At 44.8% G+C, this 20,823-nt stretch overlaps 1 protein-coding gene across 3 annotated transcripts in view; it reads right to left on the bottom strand.

The window, feature by feature from the left end:
• Positions 1-20,823, bottom strand: part of srgap2 (SLIT-ROBO Rho GTPase activating protein 2) — a 53,152-nt gene that overhangs the window by 15,953 nt on the left and 16,376 nt on the right. For 2 of the 3 annotated variants that reach the window (XM_022744823.1, XM_022744825.1), the window contains exons 2-4: positions 8,161-8,353; positions 3,121-3,283; positions 112-174 (exon numbers count right to left, since the gene is read on the bottom strand). In XM_022744823.1, the coding sequence (XP_022600544.1) occupies positions 112-174; positions 3,121-3,283; positions 8,161-8,353 (419 nt within the window). Of the gene's footprint in view, positions 1-111; positions 175-3,120; positions 3,284-8,160; positions 8,354-9,354; positions 9,385-20,823 lie in introns of those variants that run through there. The other variant, XM_022744826.1, reaches the window with a different exon arrangement.

The raw sequence follows: 20,823 nt of genomic DNA, 5'->3' as shown, positions 1-20,823 counted from the left end.
GAATTTTTATTTGCAGCTGGTCCTTGTAGTAAAGTACTTTGTACCTTTGGTTTTGAAATATGCCGTTAAATATGTTGTGAGTGTGAGTGTGATGGCAGTGGCTTCTCTTACCGTGTAAAGCTCATTAAGAACTTTCATCATGTCCTCCTGCAGCTGCACGCCAACCTCTTTGCTCTGGAGAGACAGAAAAACAAGACGCATTCATATGAATGAAAAGCTCCAACCATTCGCTAAGCGTCATTATTCACAGATTCTACCCACTGTCCATCTACCTGGTCATCTCTCTGTCAACTAATGACACCCATACCCACTCAGGCTCAGCCAGTGATCAACAGCCCCATCATCAATCAAGATTAGACAATCTTGCTGAACAGGAGTGGATGAGTCACTGGTTCAGATGAATGAGCAAGGCGGTAGTGGACTTGATGGATGTGGAGACAGAGGAGGAAGCTACAGATACCGATCGCTACATGATGGCAGGGTGGCAGAGAGCGCAACGCAGAGGAGGCAAGAGGAAAAAAAAGAGCCGAAGACAGAGAGCAAGATGACACAGTTAGACAAGATAAAAAAAAAGAGACAAAGTGGGAGGAACAGGGAGTAATACAGGCAGTACCATTCTCCAGACATTACTGCCGGGAGCTACTAATGACTGACGACTTCACGGGAACCCCACACATCAGCAGGCTCCACACACATTCACAAATGTACACACATAAACACACACATGAATTCACAGCTCCTCTCATATTTTAGCGGGAATATGGTGGGATTCACCTCAACTACTAAAATCACGTCATTCGGACTGGGTTTTAGTAACGATGAAAAGAGAGGCATAAACCAGCTACATATTACACTTTATACAAATTTGTAAATTTGGGATATACAAATGAAACTGACTGAAATTGAAAGCAGACAGATAAGATAAAGCAAAAGACAAGCATGGGGGAAAATAAAAGAGGAAAAAAAAAAGCAGACAGCCAACTGAAAAAAATGGATAAGGAATGCAGAGAAAAAGCAAGAACAGATTTCGTATGTTGAGCATCTGTCTTCTGCTGGAAGAGGGCACAGCAGAGGCGTGGGTTGTGGTGAGGTGTGAGAAAAGGATGGTGGGAAAGAGGTCGAGGGGTTTATGGAGAGGAAGGACTCCAAAAAATCCTAATGATGAATTTATGTGGGAGAATTACAGAGAGCAGGAAGGTCAGGAACAGAGGGATACCTGCTGCAAGGGGGAGAAAGTGACATTAGAGAGATTTAGGATACTGCTGTAGACGAAAAGAGGTAACAGGATCGCTGAGGCTGTCCCGTCCTCACTCTTTAAAGTGCAGTACGAGGCTCAGATTAGGTGACAACCAGCCAGACTACAGCCACTCAAAAAGCAATAAGCCATGGCTGAGCCCTCATATCTATCAACCATGGATCTTGACCTTTGGACTTACCATTGGACGTCTAGTCTGGCTCACAACAGAAACTAGTAACTAGCACAGTTCATTAGCCCTGATGTCTGTGGTCCAGGTTGAGACTGTGTACTCATTAATGCAGTCTGACTCATTAGAGCTTTCTCTCTGTCAGTGACAAGATCTCTCACACACACACACACACACACACACACACACACACACACACACACACACACACACTCCAACAAAAGTATAATTTTGCACTACTTTCCACACTGGCTGAAATTAATGTGTTGACTTCTCTAATATGGGTCGTGGCGTTGGTGAGTTGTGTACACATGAGTTGTGTGTGTCATGGCCCCTGGCACTACTGGTATTCATGCTGCTGACTGGAAATGTTATAAATGAACTAATTATCTACTTAATTAGCCAACAGAGTATTCTCTGTGTGTATTTGTGCAGCCTGTTCATGACCCAGACATGATGAAAGCAGTCCTCGTGCCAAAGAAAAACCAGTGTTTGAGAAGAATGAAAATAGAAATCAACGTCCATGACTCAACCAAGAAGTGAGAGGCAGGGAAAAAGAGAAAAAGTGAGGTTTCCTTTTTTTTTTTTTTTTTTGCTCTGGTGTATCAGACAGGCAGTAAAATGAGGGTGAAGGTTTGTGTGTGTGTTCTCATCGCCTGCGATCAGACTGTAAATGTAGTTCAAAGACAACCTATCTGGTTAGAAAATCAGCAGCCTCTGCCATGACATTCCACTCACAGACTGCTTCACTTTGCCTTCCACACACGCACACACTTATCTTACTACACTTGTGAGGGCTTTCTCTTGATAAGATTCTTTTCCATCCTCACTACGAGCTTCACTTCCATCTTTACCTTAAACTTAACCCGTGTTAGTTTAATCTAAACCCAAGTCTAATCTTAAATCCAGACTGAAGCTGTATGAATTCATTCTTTGAAAACAATTAGCAGAAATTACCTCACCTAGCAGAAATGTTCTCGCTCTGAAACTCTGAAAAACATGAAAAGTTCATATCTGTGTATGTTTACTAAACTCAGTCTCCAATCCTCTGCACTGCCTCTCAAATGCTCCAAATACTTGTGTATTTGGTTTAACTTGTCCAGCCTGGAGATGAATGACCGTCTCCCAGGGGAGAGCTCAGCCATGGTATATTGCTCTACAAGGTCAAGCAAGCTCTGATTTCCAGAGAAATCACCCCCCCTTGTCTTGTCCTCTCATGATGCCCTCTCTTTCTACTCCAATTCTCTTCCTTTTTCTGGTCTCCCTCCACATTTCCTCGGTCTCGTCTCTTTCTTCACTAAGTCAAGCAAGGCAGAGATTAGAGGAGACAAGAATGAGGCTACTGTATGAACAAACGGCCTAAACTCTGCTGACCTGAGGTTCAGCTGACTTGCTGTCAGTCAATAAAACAGCCCGACAGACAGAAAACAGATGCAGGAGAGACAAATGGACAGGGAAAAAATATGGACATGGTTTTCAGCATATCAGTCTGTAGCTGGTGCATTCTTTTGCTCCTTTGCACCTTTTCAAAAACACCCCTCCACACATGAAAAAGACTTTGAAAGAAGTTTGTGCCATACACTGTGACGGTAACCTCAAAGAAACCTCAGTGAAGTCAAATTCCACTGGAACAACCAAAGTGGGTTAAGTCCTGCTGTGTGTGTGTGTGTGTGTGTGTGTGTGTGTGTGTGTTTACCTTCTTGAAGAGGCGTCCTGAGTCCTCGCTGATCTGTGCAAAGCGGGGAATGATGTTGTTGAGGTAGAGGTCGGACAGAGTGGCATGGTCGCGGCTCTCCCTCTTCACCTGAAGCAGCAGCAGGTTCCAGCAGTTCACTGGTGATAAGATGCTCTGCTCCTTCCTATAAGCGCACATGCACACACACACACACACACACACACAGAGACTTAAAATGTATTCAAGGAGCTCAAAGCAAATGTTTAGACAAAAGACTAGCATAAAGTCACTTTCATCTTCTAAAGTTTCCGTCTCATGCTGCTGATAGATGCACACACACATAAACACGAAGACTTTCTTCATGTAAAATGTAGAGACAGGAATACTGCATAAAAAACACACTATTCAACACAGTGTTTTTGTAAAGATCAGACAAGGCATTGGGATAACAGACAGGGAGGGAGCAAATGCCCAGACAGATTTATGCTCAAAACAGCCACCCTCTCGCTCTCACACACACACACACACACATACACCTACACACACACATACACCCACACACACAGCCAGCCCAAACAGGGAACAGGGGATTCAGCCAGGATACAAAACCCAGCAGGAAGAGGTAAGACTCCCCCCCCACAAGTACAGCTGTCGCACAAAGGGATAAGAGAAAGAGGAGAGAGAGAAAAGATAGAGACAGAAAGAGAGAGATTTAAAGACTGTAATGATTTCGGTGTGATAGTCCAATAGTGTTTCATTGTCTTTTGTCAGGTCCCCATAAAGCCAATATATAAATGCAAGGCTCTCAATGTCCTGCTTACACGACAACATCAGCACCAGCATGTGTGACTGTGTGTGTGTGTGTGTGTGTGTGTGTGTGTGTGTGTGTGTGTGTGTGTGTGTGTGTGTGTGAGTGTGTACAGTATGTGTTATGGATGATCCATGGATGATCTAGTGGGCAAAATGGATTATGAGTGAGTGTAAGTGGATGAAAGAAGGTCTTTGTGCCGTTAAGAGCAGCTTTAACTGGATAGAGAGAGCAAAGAGCTGCAAGGCATTTACATCACACACACACACACACATACACACACACACACACACACACACACACAGATGAGGGTCAGGAAAAGTAGAGCACTGACCCAAGCATACACAAGGTCGGAGACACAGAGAAAGTCTTTGACCGGGGGGTATAAAGTGGGGGTAGTGTCCGTGGGGAGGTGTGTGTGTGTGTGTGTGTGTGTGTGTGTGTGCGCGTGACTGTGAGAAAGTGGGATCTGATGAGATGAGTCATAAACAGTGATGTGATATGCTGGTACTGGCTGTCACTGGTCAGATGACTAACGGAGTGTAATGATTTCAAAGAAAAAAAAAAATCCACCTACACACATCACAAAGCCAAAATAGTTAAACTCCATGAACTACATTTTGTATGCTAAACTTGAGCAATGATAATGTGGGCTCACGTGTGTTTGTATCACTTTCTACTGCAACTTCTCTCTGCTGTCTGTTTCTTTTCCGTTGTGTCTGTCTTCACTGTTTGCACAACATTTTTTTTTTTCCACCAAAACAGGGCCACAGTTCCTCTATTTGCTCAACTGGCAAGCCTCCCTGCCTCCATGTGACATGTCACCCTCAACCCACCGCGGATGATCACCATGGCAATGGCACTGCAGCAACTGGGTGAAATATCACCTAACTCTCTCTGACCCTCAGCTATCGCAACGCAAACACTGAAATGTCATTGGTCCTTCTGGAGGTCACATGGTGCACGCTGGGAACACAGTGAGTCTTAGGGTCAGGTGCTGTCAGTGGAGGGAAAATGCTAAATAGTCATTTACATTCAGGATCAAACTGCATAGCACTAAACAGGGCATCACTGCTGGCAGTTTCATACAACTGAAGCAAGCTGAGCAGGCAAATTGTTCTTGCACTGACCAAACTAAATACTAGGACCAGCTGTACCACAGAAACACTTGTTGTTTGAGCACAGCTTTAATGATTGGACTAACAACAGGATGCATGAAGAGAAAGGTCCGGCTGCACAAAACACTGACACAATGTGCACAAAGACAGTCAGAGCAGGGATATACTGACATGTTTTCCATATTGTCCTACTAGATTACATTCTGTCTTTTCTTTTTCTCACAAAAATAATCAAGGCAGTCATATCAAAAATCACTTTTTAATTATATCATATTCCAAGTTTGATTAAATATTGTATGAAAGGGTAAGCAGAAAAAAAACAAAACAAAAAACACTTGACAGATTTAAATGAATACAACCACAAAAGATACAAAACAGCAATTTTCCGGCCACGTGTGGTCATACGATCCCAAAAACCACATTGAAATAATGTGTAGCTGTGGCCAAGAGTTGTGTAAGGGGCTGCAACTTGTTAACAGTGAAACCGGGCTAATATTTAGCATAAGGGTAGGCTTTGAGTCAGGGTGCAACTTGTGAGGGCTTCTTCATGTGACCAATCTGCCTGTCAGCCTCAGGGCATGCACGCACACACACACACACACACACACACACACACAAATAGCACGCACACACAGTGTAACCCCCCACCATTGCTGTACGCTGTCTGCCAAATAGCAGGAATACCAGGAGTCTCCATGGGATCAACACAAACACACACAACCATCACACCCCACAATTCTTGGAGCACCATCAACGCCTGGCTGTATGGAGAAACAGACCCACACACACACACACACGCACGCACACACACACACGCGCGCGCGCGCGCACACACACACACGCGCACACACACACACAAACACACACACACCTACATTCAGACACACATACAAAAATACGCACACATAACCGGAAAATAGCTGAAATTCCAGCGTGGCACCCGGACTGAGCTGCAGCAGATGCAGGGAGACTGTTAAATACACAGATGTTAGAAGAACAGAGAAGCAAAAGGAGAGTGAGAGAGGAGCAAACAGAGATATGAAAAATGGAGATTGAACACTTGTCAGTCAGTGAACTGCTGTATTTTTATTGCATTATGACATGTTGATAGATTATGACGTAAGGAGACCTGCTGCAGTAGCTGAACAGCTTAACCACATATTTTATTGTCTGTCCTTTGCCCTACCTTCTCCTCTGCTCTCCTTCCCTCCCCCAATACGCAACAGAGGGAAACATACACTCTGCAACTGGCTCAGTATTGATCTGAGCTAGAGGGTGTGTGTGTGTGTGTGTGTGTGTGTGTGTGTGTGTGTGTATTTTGTAGATGTGTGTGCATGTTGGGGGTATGTCCTCTTGGCTGGAATTGGGTTTCGTTTAGAGGACCTATCGATTCCTTTCAGTCTGTGCCTGCATGTGTCAGAGAGCAGGGGTGTGTGTTTGCCCCCAGCAGAGAAATGAATGTTTCTGGTAAATTGAAAGATGCATAAGTAAAGACCAGGGGGAAAAAAAGAGGAAGTTGGCTGCAGAGGAGGTCATAGTTAATGGGAATCCAAGAGGAAAGAGTCCAGTCCTTCTCAATAGTTTTAGTAATTCTGGAAGATACAGTCTATTCAAGAGTCAGGAGATGTTAACAAATCAGGTTAACAAATAAAAACAGAACAGTTCCTCCTAGTTGTTGTTTCTATTCTTTCTTCATTCATTTTCTCTCGCAATTCTCCCTGTTTCCAGGGGCACTTGTGTCTGAGCTCCTTCCAGTGGAGATGCAGGAGAGAGAAGCAGGGAAGGATGGAAGGAATGTTATTGACCTGAGGGGTCATTGCTGTTCAATCCAACACCATCATTTTAAAGAGTAAGCAATTACTGATGAGGCACAGCTGTCTCACAAATCATGACACAATTTGGTGAGGCTCCTCGTGTCCCTGTAGGTTGATATTAAAAAAAAAAAAAAAAAACGGTACTGCAGTAATGATACATTAATGCTACTGCAGCTACAGCCCCTTCACATCAGTAGCAGTAATCAATCATTAGAACAGGAAAATTTCCATCAAAAGGATGTTGCCAAGCAGTTGAACATTTCTGCTTAAGATACATTTGTGTTTTCTTGTCAAAAGTTCCTCTGCAAAGCGCCTTTTTTTTTCCTTTTTTTTCCCTTTTTTTTTTGCAAGAAAGATGCACCCGTCAATTTTCAAGTCACAGGCTAAAAGATAGAGGAGCGAGGACGCAAAGAGTCATAATTAAGTAAACTGAAAGCACACTCTGCCTCCATTTATCCATTGCTCCACGGAATTTGTGTGTGTGTGTGTGTGTCTGCACGAGGGTGTTTAGCAGTTCAGTATCCTTCCCCACATGGAAACAGACTGCTCTCTCCCACCAAAAACTGCCAGATAAATTATACAAGAACATATCACGCTGCTAAAGCTGATAAGCTCCAGTGCGTATCTGAATGGATCTTATGTATCTGTGACAGAGTGAGAGAGATAGGCAGAAGAGAGAGAGACAGAGAGAGAGAGAGAGAGAGAGAGAGAGAGAGAGAGAGAGAGAGACCTTCCTCAGTGAGGGAGAATCCCTGTTTGGGCAAGGTGACATTCACAGCAAGACACTGCAAAAGAGTCAGAGCACAAAATCACCACCTGCCCATTTCTGGCTACATTTACACTTGCGTACACTCACGCACACACACACAAACAAACACACGTGCGTACACTCACGCACACACACAGATTCACAACAGAAATGAGGATCTTAATGGAATGTCCCAGCTATAAATCAGTAGATGTTACATTAGATCAAACTGGAAAGCAGTCAGTGATGTAAGTCAGTACTTTACAGAGTGACTAACACCAATGTGACCTCCATCACCGTGCCTCTCGGCCATTCTTCTGTTTCATTTTCTTGTCTGCCTCTACTTCTCTTTTCTAAGGAAGTAAGTCACCAGTTTCCCAGACACCCTCCAACTACTTCTTAAACTACTGTTTAAAAGGCTAAATAAGGAAATTGGGTGAAGTCTCATCTTACTTGGAAACTTTCACAGGGAAGAATATTGAGCTGTCTCGGACACTTGTATACAAAAATACTAAAATGTAAACGGTAACAATCTGCAGCCCAGTGCGGCAGTGCAATACGAATGTGTCATACTTGAGTAGATGGTCCTTGGTACTGCGCGTCTTGGTGAGGAACCTTTCAGCCAGCTTCTCCAGGTTGCGGCTGTAGTCCATCTCAATCTCCGCCTTCTTCCTGAAGAAGTCCTGCAGATCCTGAAGCAGCTGCACCCTCAGCTCACACTGCTGGTCCAAGCACTTGAGCTGTTCCACCAGCTGGGCACGGATCTCTGCCAGGGACAAGAGAAGAGTGGGGGAGAGAGAAAGAGACCGTCAGAGTTTGACCTATTTGTTGGCTTTATTACGGTGTAATCCAGGTGTAGTCAGCACATTCAAGCTACAAAAGAAAATAAATCAAGAATCAAAGGCCTCCTTCCTCTTAAAAAATGGTAACAACAGGCAATGAGCCATAGAACTGGGAAGAAAGCTGCATACATTACTGTTGACAGTACAGTGATATCATCATAAGATACATGCCACAACAACATGTAAGATGTTAAGATCTTACAGCTGATGAGGATGGACCCAGCTCCAGTGAAAACACCTGCCAGAGCCCTGACACATCAGCCTGGAGTCTTGGCTGAAATTCATTCCCCTCCCACCAGTTCCTAAAGCACCGACTGCTGCGTATGTGTGTACATCATATTCATTCACATGTGTGCGGTAGTCATTTATCCCAGCTTATCACTTTTCATTTTCCTCCTGCCTCCTTCCCCTCTCCCTCCGCCATGCTGCTCTCCAGTCTGGCCTCAAATTAATAGAGTGCACTCAGTGCAGACACACTCGGTAACCATATTCAATCACTGGCTACAGAAACGTCCTCTGGAGAGTCCTGCCCATTGCAGTTATAGACTGAGACACACAAAGCATCCGCAGCAACACGTGCACACATGTAAACACCCAAGGACTCACACACACGCACACAGACACACACACACGCACACACACACACACACACACACACACACACACACACACACACACACACACACACACACACAGGATGGTGATAAGCGGGATCAGTGCTGACAGCTGACAGATTAATGCTATGCTCTCATAGCTGCCTGCCAATGCTGAGTAGGCTGCGCATGCACCCTTTTAAAAAGTTAAGAAAAACAACAACCACACACATGCACACACCCCCACACACACACACACACACACACACACAAACCCCAAGTGCCAGCCAGTGCAGCTCCATCATGGCAAGTCTATACTCAAGATGTCCTACCTTTACAACGCTGGCTGTAGAGAAAGCGGACGGTTTTGGCCTCCATCCTGGCTTCAGTGCAGTATCGACTCCCCTCACATACACACACTCATTGAAACACACACACATGCACACATACACCCTCACAGGCAGGCAGAAACTGAGCCTCTGGCTGACGGCGACTGTTAATGCTGCCTTTGTGTTTAACAGCTGAGAGTGCAGTTTCTCATTACCACAAAGAGAAGTAGGATATCTAAATGTGTCTGTGACCACCCCACTCCTCCCACCCCCGTCTCCCACTTCTCTCTCGCTCTCTCATAAACACAGACCTAAACACTGTGCCACTAACCAGCGGCTGTGTCCACTCACAGACATTCTTTGCTGATTGAAAAGGCTGGAGCAGAGCAGGTTTGTGGCATTATGACACTACGGCACAAACACTCAAGTACTCGCCAAATAAATGCGTACACACACAGCCAGTGACTGTGCTAATGACCTGCTGTGAATATTTGCTTTGACAACATGTGTTATTGTCCCCGTGGTCTGCACATGTGTGTGTGTGTGTGTGTGTTTGTGTATAATTTCCTCATCGCACAGCGTCGTCAATGATGGGGGGTGAGTCAGTGTACCGCCTCTCAAGGCTGCGACAGAAAACCTCAACATGGCGGCCTTGTAATTAGACGACCGGAGACGACAACACAAAAACACGCGCACAAACACCGCAGTGAAAACAAGCGCTCCCGTCCTTAAGGAGAATAAGAAGGTGACAGAAAGCATAAGGTAATCAGCAGGTTGAGGGGTGAAGGATATGTAGAGGAAAAAAGCGACAGCAGTCCCATGTGGTCTAAATGTTTAGAAAGCAGGTTTAATGGGGGTAAAATGAATTTAATAGGGAGGCCATGCCCTGAAACCCCTCTCAGGCCCCTAACTGTCACATTAGGATGAAGAATGATTCTGGCAGCACGCTCCATTTACAAAATATATGGGAGTATGAACCAACCAAAGCTAACCCTGAGCTCTGCACACCATACCCCGTTTATACTGGCTGCTAAACTGAATGAATTCCTGCGAGGGATGTTTAAAAAAAGAAAGTCTTTCTCCATCTAAACGCTGTTATTGACATCAGGAGAGGAGTGTTAGCTGAGAGACATGGAGCTTGGTAGAGCAAAGAGGAGAGAAGCCGTCAGAAAAGATCGATGCAGGTCTTCCTTTCCGTCTCATCCCCCTGTAACGGTCGTCATCCCCTGAGCCAGTAAGAAGTGGGATGTGAACTGAAATGTGACGCCTCCACCCCCTCCAGACAGCCCAGTCACATTTTCCAGGCAGATGAGAGCAGGTCTTGTAATCGGGCTCTGGGATTCTACTTTACTGATGCTCTCCTCTCTCTTTTCCCTCCCTCCTCCCCCTCCCCCTCCCCCTCCCCTCTACGCCTCCTCAGTCTGTAGTGCCGAGGGCTGTCTGGCTCAGTCTGCACGAGCCTCGTCCATACACTTATCACATGCGCACCAGTCCCGCTGCACCACGACCAAACACACAAACAACTCAGCAATACCGGATGAGCTGGTCTTTCTCTCCGGTAGAGCTTCATGTCCCTGTATCAAAACCCGTCGACATACTTCACTTGTCTACATATAGAAGGTGTGAACCGTCCACCAAGGTCCAGTGAAACAGTAAACATCTGCCGTCATTCACAGGAAGAACCCGGTCAAGTTGACCAATCAAGACCGGGCATCTATACCCCTTCAGAATTTGTTTAGTGTAACGTTACTTCACATTTACGCCCGTGTTGTGAAAGTACCTTTTCTTTTTCTTTCTTTGTTTATTTTCCTCACGTTACCGCAATTCTATCCAGTCACAGGAGCCACCTGTTGGTTTTTCTTTTGGCACTCAGTGTAGGTGAGAGGGGGGGTGGGGGGTGGTATCGTGTGAATAAGTGACATCAATGCATCCATATGTCTCTCTCTATGTAGGAAAACGGCGACTTTCACAAACTAGCTTGAAATGGTCGAAATCTGAGGAGTGCAATCTCTTTTTTCTGCCTCACCCAAACCTGCCGCTCCTAATCATCCATTATTGATTAGTTTGCTTGTCCTGATCCCAAGAAAGGAAGGCAAAAATAGAGAGAGATGATGGATGTAGACAGCATAACCACGCTAGAATGACATTACCACCACGGTCAGTGCCTGCAGTAAATTTTGCAGTGGGCTGAAGGCAGCTGGTCTGGGTTGCCTCAAAGCAAACTACAGTCAGACATGTTGCTGCATACAAATGTCTGGATGGACGCTCAGAAGGAAACAAAACTAAAAAAGGAAATAGGCACTGCCAAAAGACAATCCAACCAGTCACATAATATTCGAATCCCATTTTTGGCAAGCACAATGTGGAACCCAAAAGTCGTTTTTTCCTGTAACATTACATTTTGTAGCTAAAGTTAGTTTTTCTTTTGGAGCAACACAGCACCAGCTTTAGGGCTGTTTTCTTGGGAGCTGACAGAAGTGACGGTTGCCCTGGATGCTGTTCTGAGCTGGCCTAGATACAGGAGCCACACACACTGCTGCGAGCACTCATTATACCTGAAAACAACCAGGCTATGGGCACAACACATACACACTTACAGCGATGGGACACAGCGAATCCAAACTGTCACTCTGAGCCGTTTTGACGGCAGCTTTCCAGCTAGGACAGATCTGTCCTCCTCTGTTATTGGACTGGGCTTGAAGAGACACACACACACGGCAAGTGTTTACAACTAGACGTGATGAGTGTTTGAGACAAGGCTTGAAATGGCTGGAATGGGAGTGTGAAGGGAGGGTACAAACGACAGAGGAACAACAGACTGGCACAGACCCAGACCGAAACAACAATTCAGTTCACTTAAAGGTAGTTTCAGTTTATTGCAACACGAGTATTATATCTACAGTTTCAACCATCTTTCCTATCAGTAATGAAACACAGCTGCCGACAGATTTAAGTTACAAAGTGGCAGAAGTCATTTTAGATTCCTCCGGTTCCTGGAGTAAAAGTCCCATTCAGTTTCTCCACAGATAATGTTACGCAACTCACATTTGAAACACTTCCACAGTTTGGATGGGCATGACACTCTCCTGGTTGACTCATCAGTACAAAAGATGAACAGCTGCATTAGAAAGTATCCAGTTCTTTGACAGAAGGTTTTCAGATCCGCTACAGCTCTACTTCTCAAAAAACTGACTGAAAACACTTCATCGCTCAGAAGTTACATTCAAATAATTAAAACTGGTGTCTGTAGAAGTGTCGCATTATGTGGGAGACTCCTGTGTTTCTATGTTGAGTAATCTTGAAGATATTACAAAAAGAAACATTTGCGATGAGAATCCAGATCACAACTCTACTGTGAAAGTCTGGGAACATGGCAATATCACTACAAACAAGTCAGACCAGGCGGGAAACACGAGAAGTCTGATGATCAAACCGGTTTTAAACAAACCACCAAGTTAGTCAAACTTATTTGGTGGAGAGGAATGAAATGGTTTAGATAAATATGGAAACTCAAGTCTTGTTCAAAACCATTCTGTCTGACCACTTTTGTATCTTGTTGTGTTCCACATCGTGGTGACATATCAGAGTTCACAGATCTCAGCAACTGACATCAATATGTCATCGTAGGCAATAGGAACAACGCCCACAGCAACAAATGTGAGACTCAAGTCGTAATAAACCAGGATAATCCTTTAAACACAAGCTGCTTTGCCGGCATTGGCTGTGACTAACTACAACCTATGCCAGGTAATCAGTGAACACAGCGTGAACACACACACTAATACAGCAGTTAAGTAGTTCTGAGAAATCCAACCAGGAGATCTAGCCACCAGCAAGGTACAATATTACCTTCTTTTTACCATTCTTCTTTTCCTGTTTGTGTTTTTGTGTGTGCGTGTGAGCGCGCGTATATGCTGTGTTTATGCAGTAAGGCCTGGTCTTTGTTGCTCCAGGGGCTGATACTGCAGCACAGAGCGGCGGAGAAGAGGAGGGGGAGCAGAAAGGGGGCGGTAATAGTTTTGAGTTGTACCACTGTGAGCTCATACTATTGTCCTCTGAAGAATGAAAGAAACAGAAAGAAAGGGAAAAAGAACAGAAAGCAGTGTAAAGGGTGAGTAATTGGGTGGTGGTGGTGGGGGGCACTGCGTCACAGTGAATAATATGTCCATTCATCCCTGTACACACAGGAAGAGAGGACAGAGAGACAGGAAGTCAGTAGGACCAGTTCATCGCCAGTAGGGAGCACACGGGAGGGGAGGGTCATACTAAAACAACTACAGGAAGCGTGTGTGTGTGTGTGTGTGTGTGTGTGTGTGTGTGTGTACAGACGGAGTGCAGCAGGATGGGGGGATGGACTGAGGTGTGTGTGTGAGTGTGTGTGTGTGTGTGTGTATTTGTGCGTGTGTGTGCGTCTGTTTCTCCAAATGAAAGAGCCTGAAGAAAAACAGGCAGCTGTGGAGTTCACCAATATAACCCTCCGAACCTGAAACCGGGCAGGAAAAAAGGGGAGAGAGAGAGAGAGAGAGAGACTGCAGGAGAGAAACTGGGCCAGGGGTTTGCAGTTTGAAGGGGGGCAAGCAGCGTGTGTGTGTGTGTGTGTGTGTGTGAGTAAGTGTGTGTGTGTGAGGGGATGGTGGGGCCAGGGGACGTGATTTTTAGGCAGTTGAACGAGTCGGTAGTCTGAAGCCTCAGGTTGCAGGTAGTATTTCCTCACAAGATTCTTTAGCCGGGTGGAATCTATTAGTTCCAGACATGCCTGCCTAATACTGCTTCACTGTACACACACACACATGCACACACACATGTACACACACGCACACACACGCACGAGCGAGAGAGAGAGAGAGAGAGGAAGGGAGTAGAGGAAAAGATAGAATTACAGTACAGTAAGTGTTGGAGGGAAAACTATTGCAGGAATGGGAAGATTCCAGCCAATGTCTTTTCCTTGGATCTGGGCCTTTCCTCTGAAAACAAACACACACACACACACACACACACACACCCACACCCACACACACACACACACACACACACACACACACACACACTAAAACTTATATAGGCATTTCCTCTCTCACCCAGAGCTTAAAAATTTAGGAAAAGCAGTGTCGTCTTAAGGAGGAAATTTTACAAGCTTCTTGACTTTTAGACATGGAAAACTCTGCTGAAGCCAAACCACGGCAGACCTGCTGCGTGTGACAGAGGAGAGGAGACACACAGGCAGAGAGCAGAGGATATGAGAGGTATAAAAAGCTACTCTGTGCGATGACAGGGCATAAATAAGTAAAGAACAGGAGATTTCAGAGGGTAACAGTAAAAGTTATTGGCGTCTTTCTAGTACTTTAGAAATTTCACTTTTCAACCCAACTCCATAATGGAGAAGAAAGTGCTGAGGGATGCTTTCAACAAACTCCTGACCTTTCAGCTTTCAGTTTTCTTTCACACACATAGACACACACAAAAAACAAACAAGCAGCAAGCATCAATTAAACCACTGATGACCCAGGAAACGCAAAAATGGGCTATGAAAGTGGGACTCACTGACATAAAATGCCACAATATGAGCTTCAGGAAATATTTCCCATCATCATTTGTAAACATCTTATTAACAATGGATGAGGAAAAGAGCAGCCCCCCCCCCCTAAAAGTTAAGTTTGACATTTTTGGAAAATGCACAAAGATGAACAACATGTACCTACACTAAATGAAGATACTGGACATCAAACGAGAGATGCTTCAACTAGCAAATGTGACCGAATGCTTAAAAAGTTAATACAAATGTAAAATAATTACATCTGTCACAAACTTCTAAGTGGCTTTGCTTTTTTTTTTTTTTACGGGGGGTGTCAGGCATTAGAGATCTAAATATTATATTTATTTTTCTAGATCATTATGTGTTTTACTCCCAGTGATAAATGACAACTGGGGCCTGCTGATATACCTCACCTCCCCCCTAAATCATAGCTGTGTGTGTGTGTGTGTGTGTGTGTGTGTGTGTGTGTGTGTGTGTGGGAATCACTGTTCCTTGTCCGTGTTGCTCCCTTCATGGTGAGGGAGCAGTCAGAGGAGGAGGTGAGTGGAGTGAAAAGGAGGTGACAGGGAAGGGGCGGGGTGGGGGGGTAACTATGGGGGGTGGCACTAAGTATGTGGGGGGGGGGGTAAATTCCTCTGCACTACCCTGCACCTCTCTGGTCAGATCAGGGAGTCATTAACCCTTTACTAGTCAGCAAGATGCTTTATCTCCAGCTGGAGGAACGACGCAACAGGATGCAGAGAGGAAGATGAGATGTGTGTTTGTAAGACAGTGTGTGTTTGTGTTAAAGCATCTGTGGCCCACAGTCTGAGCCATGTGAGCTCTCATTGGGGGTTCCTTACACTCTGTGAGTTTGGAGCAGAGGTCAGGGGTCACAAAGCTACTGGAGGGGGGGTCAGTCTCCCGTGTCAACCAACTGGTGGAATCCAATCCATCAGTTTCAGTTCGGACTAGTGCTGAAGGAGCTTCAAGTATTGAATCCACTCTTCTACCAAATAATCGTTGTATGCTCTGATTCCTCTCATGTGGTGGCACAGGGGCTGGAAGGGTTGAAGATTGGGGGCTGGGGTCTCTATGCATAATGAAATAGGCTGCTTATCAAAAGTTAACTAGCTCCTCACCCATTTACAGCCTCTGCCTGTTCTACTAACCCAGTCTGGAAAAGAAGCTGACAGAGTGTGTGTTGGGGGAGGGGTGTGTCTCACACAGATGCAGACTGGGGATAGATCCAGATGAGATCATGGTTATTTTCAGTATCACTTAATCTCTCAACTATGTTTCATTGATCATTCAATCTGTAAAATGTCAGCAAATTGTGGAAAAATGCACATAAGCAAAAGGTGGTGTCTCTAAATTTCTTGTAAAGCATCCATTTATACCAATATACAACAGAGAAAATTAGAGAAATCACACTGCAGATACAGGAACCAGCAAATATTCTGCACTTTTACTTCATAAATGACAAAAATAAATAATTCTTTATCAAAATTGACGGACTAATTGATAGACTACTTAATAGTGAATCAATTTGTCAACTGCGTCAGCACTAAATGAGATCACACGCTGGTTTACAACTCATCAAGTCACTTGATTTGAGACAGACCTCCCTAAATTCTTGGCTTCTAGGCCTGTGTCTGTCAGTGTGTGTGTAGTTCATCCTCAAGGGTACCATCCACCTGGTGTCACCTCTATTTCCTGTCTCTGCTGGACACAGCCATCTGGACCTCAGTCTGTTCCAACAGCCTTCATCATCTCGCTCTCTCGCTCTCTCTCGCTCTCGCTCCAACGCACACACACACACACACACACACACACACACACACACACACACACACACACAGGTTCGCTGTAGGGATGCAAATCATGACCATATAGTGTTCTCCACCATCTGTCTGAGGAGGTATGGATAGGTATCAGACAAAAAAAAAAAACGCACACACATTATTATTAAAGCACCCTGGTCCAGCAGGAGACACAATATTAAGTGGAGCTGACCCACTGTGTGTGTGTATGTGTGTGTGTGTGTGTGTACTCTTTCCAGTGTTTCCAAATGGCCAGTGCATAACACCCCCCTTAATCAGCTTAGCAGCCAGTCGGGGGATTTGAATAATCCACAACACAAGCATGGGAAGGAGCCCGCTGAGTGTATGTCTGTCTGCGCGAGTTGTCTGTCTGACAGTGTGTGTAGTAAGTTAAATCAACCCTCGACAGTCGTGGACAGCACTCTCTCTAAGCATCGAGCATTACAAGAATCATCCAGGACGACTTTCGAATAGCGATGGATGGGCGTGGACACCTCCATCCCTATTAGCAGGTCAACGCTTGTTATAATTCCAGTGAACGAGTGACGGTGTGTAATGACTCCCTGCTTCTAGATTAAACACTCATGAATCGCTCACTCATCCCGTCTCATTTTTTGTTCGTCTTCCTTTCACTTCACTGTCAGAATTACATCAGTCAGCACCGATGATTCACGGGGGACCTTGAGGGCTTTTGTGCATGTGCGCATGCACATAAAGGCCCCCCCAGAGGGAAGCATCAGCGCTCTGAAGCCTAACACAGTGTGTAATAGCCTCCCTCTGTCATCTAATAGTTGTGTATGACAGCCTCTGTCACGGCGAGAACTGTACACACATACACACGCGCAAACACACAAACCCCAGTGGGAAAAAGATGCATGATACTAAAACGTGTACGTGACTGGTATGAACGTCCTTACGCAGCAAACTCTTATCACTGCATTCCAAGAGACAGCAGTGGCATGCTGAAAATGGCCGTAGGAAAATGGTAGAGATGCAGACAGAGGATACAGTGAGAGTGGAGAAGAGAGGGCGGGCGGGCGGGCAGCAGCACGGCGAGTTAACAGCTGTATCTGCTAATGTCTGCCGATCCTTATCTGAGTGCCAGTGGAAGGCAGAGAGGCTGAGAGAACAGAGCAGGGGAATATGTTCCGTCACACAAAGGATGAGACCCAGAACAGCAGCCGATTACATGAGATACTATCGCCGCATCCACCTTGAGGTCACATCGTCGCCGTCCTCAGCTGCAGCCTTCTTCCCAGACAGCGGAGGGGAGGGCCGGGGAGAGACTTTATGGGGCATGTGCACAAGATCTTGTGATGCAGTGGAAGGAGTGCCAGGCACATGCAGATGTAGCCCACTTTAATATAGTGTGTGTGTGTGTGCGTGCGTGCGTGTGCGTGTGCGTGTGTGTGTGTGTGTGCGCATAATGAATGTGTTGTCAGATCCTGTGATGGAATATATTCTACCTTCTTGCAGCCACATATTTTTTGCATTCTGCTGCCACCATCTCCTTGTGGAATCTTAAAAGATTTTTAGAATAATATTACTGCTAGATAAGGGAAATGACTGATAAGTTGACTGGCAGAAAATTGATCAAATTTTGATGAAGTGATAATTTGCTTTAATCGCTTATAAAGCAAAAATGCCAAACATTTTCTGATTGCAGCTTATCAAATGTGAGGCCGCTTCTCTCCAATTTATGTATCACTGTAAATCTTGAATAACTTTGGGTTTTGGACTGTTGGTCGGACAAAACAAGGATCTGTAATAGCCATTATTCATATTGATAAGGAAAATATTCATTGGTTGCAGCCCTGAAACACCCTTAAACAGCATCTGTGGAACACATCTACACACATGGATCTGAGTGTGCAATGGAAGTATAAGTCTTACAATAAAGCTGTGAAAGCTAAGGTTATGGTGGAGGTAAAGGTGTAGATCATTATTAGAGAACAGTGTGTGAGTCAGAGAAGAACAATGTTTGGTTCTAATCCTTTCATCACTAAAAGCAGAAAAAAGCTGAATCAGGATCAACCTATGCAGCAACTGCAATCACAAACCCCTCCTTCTCTCCTCTTTTCTGCCTCCATTTCACCCTTCTCTCCAACCCGCTGCTCCAGAGGAATAACTCATTCTCATGCCTGCTAATGTCTGTACATGTGCATGTATGTATGTGTTTGCACACTACGGAGCAGTGGCCTTGCTCTGTAATGACTCCTGCAGAGGCACGGCTCAGAGAGCTGGGGTTCCCAGCAGTGACGGGCTGGCCAATGAAATATGGCCACAATTTCGACCAGGAGGCAGTCAGTCACTACAACCATTGCAGATACCACAGTCTGGGTGCATGGGACAAGATCGGAGCCCCACCCGACCTGCCCCTCACCGCATGGAGAGCGTAGCGTCGTGGTAAACATACTATCACTGAGAAACAAGAGGCATACAGAGCTACGACTATGGTTTCAGTGCTACTATGCTGTTAACTCATTGCCTTTTTTCCACCGTGAAGATCACATTCAGATAGCAAGTTGAATTCTTCTTCACTCTCAATCCCACCCGCTCACATTCCCACCCAGGCATTTGTCTGAGTGCTGCAGAGACATGGGGGTGGGGGGATAGCGATAAACTGGGCCAAGCTGCATGAAGAGGCTCCCAGAGAGGAGGACAACTCAACACCTCAGCACAACAAACCACCGCAACAACAATTTCGGTGAACAGCGCAAGAACGGCTCAGGGGACTCGGCTGGGAAAAAGACTCTTTTGGCTCCTCTCATTCTGTTTTTGTGCAGCATTGTTCCATCTTTAGGTGGTTTTACATTTAGTTCCTTTCATGACAATAAAACAACCCTGCTCTCCTGAGGTAGACCAACTACAGGACGAACTAGTTCATGTAGTGCCTTTTAAACTGAGTCAAGGAGAGGAAACAAGGCGGGAGAGGTGATTATCAACTGGCTGAGATAGACAGAGCATATATTCTCTAATGGTCAATAGCAAAAACTGAACAAACTGAGAACGTAGTTTCAGGTTCACACAAACCAGAATGGAGAGAAATGTCAGTCTCACTATTTAATGAACTTAATGTCTTTATGCATAGTTTATGTATAAACAATAAGAAATGGTCACTAAAAGGTGCATCTAATTAACTGGATGATTTATTGTTGTCATGTGAAGGCATGATGAGATGCTTGCAGCATCAAGTGGGTTAACATTATCCAATCACCAGTGAAGGCTTACTAACAGCAAAGTGATACACTTGTTCTGCTGCTTAGGTCTGTGGGTAATAATAATACAGCAGGCTACTGTTTCAATCCCTCTCTCCCTTTTATTTCATAAAGAGGGGTCGTAAGCTGTGAAGATCACATTTAGCTCCTCTGAATGTGATCACAGTAATCCTCAGACAAAAGTAATTAGTAGAAGACATGTCATAGTCTATAGGTGTGGCTGTACACTGCACTAATATACAGTAATTGATATATTTGTGACATAGGGACACCATGGGTCATCAGGTTTAGTGTAACAGAGACCCTGTGTGATAAGAATTGACTCAGGTCATTGTTCAATTCACCACACTCTTAGGTTAAAGCCTCAGACCTTTTCATTAGAGCTTAGCCCTTAAATGAATATTTTGGGCTTCCAGACATCGTAGGAGAAGTAGGAAAATGAGCTTATAGAAAAATGTATAAGACAGGTCTTTCATTTCAGCATGCTTACCATGAAAGTGAGACCAATTACACTAATCAGTGTCTGATAGCTAGTTGGACAAAGTCTGTGCATACTCATATGGATAAAATGAAATAATACATACCTACTACATAAAATATATACCTTATTATGTAATGTGATTAATAAGGTTTTATTTTGAGCATTCAAAGATGCGCAGTGACACTGGCTGAGTGAAGCAGGATTTAGAAGTAGAGCATTATGTTTTCTAATTCCTCTGACAGGATGAGCTGCACCACAGAGACACGGTGTTAAACTTCATTAGGTTGAATTAGAGATTACCCCTCCACTGAGTAGCTTGACATCACTGGAAGAAAAAAACAAAACAACAAACCCAAAGGCCCAAAGAACTTATATAAAGACCAGGCCAGTAGTATAGAAACAGCACTCTGTTACACTTCTTTACAGCTTGGTATTCTG

This window comes from Seriola dumerili, unplaced genomic scaffold (genome assembly GCF_002260705.1).
Source record: "Seriola dumerili isolate Sdu_G_001 unplaced genomic scaffold, Sdu_1.0 BDQW01000088.1, whole genome shotgun sequence".
Classification (NCBI taxonomy): domain Eukaryota; kingdom Metazoa; phylum Chordata; class Actinopteri; order Carangiformes; family Carangidae; genus Seriola; species Seriola dumerili.
This window is presented reverse-complemented; position numbering and strand designations above follow the sequence as displayed.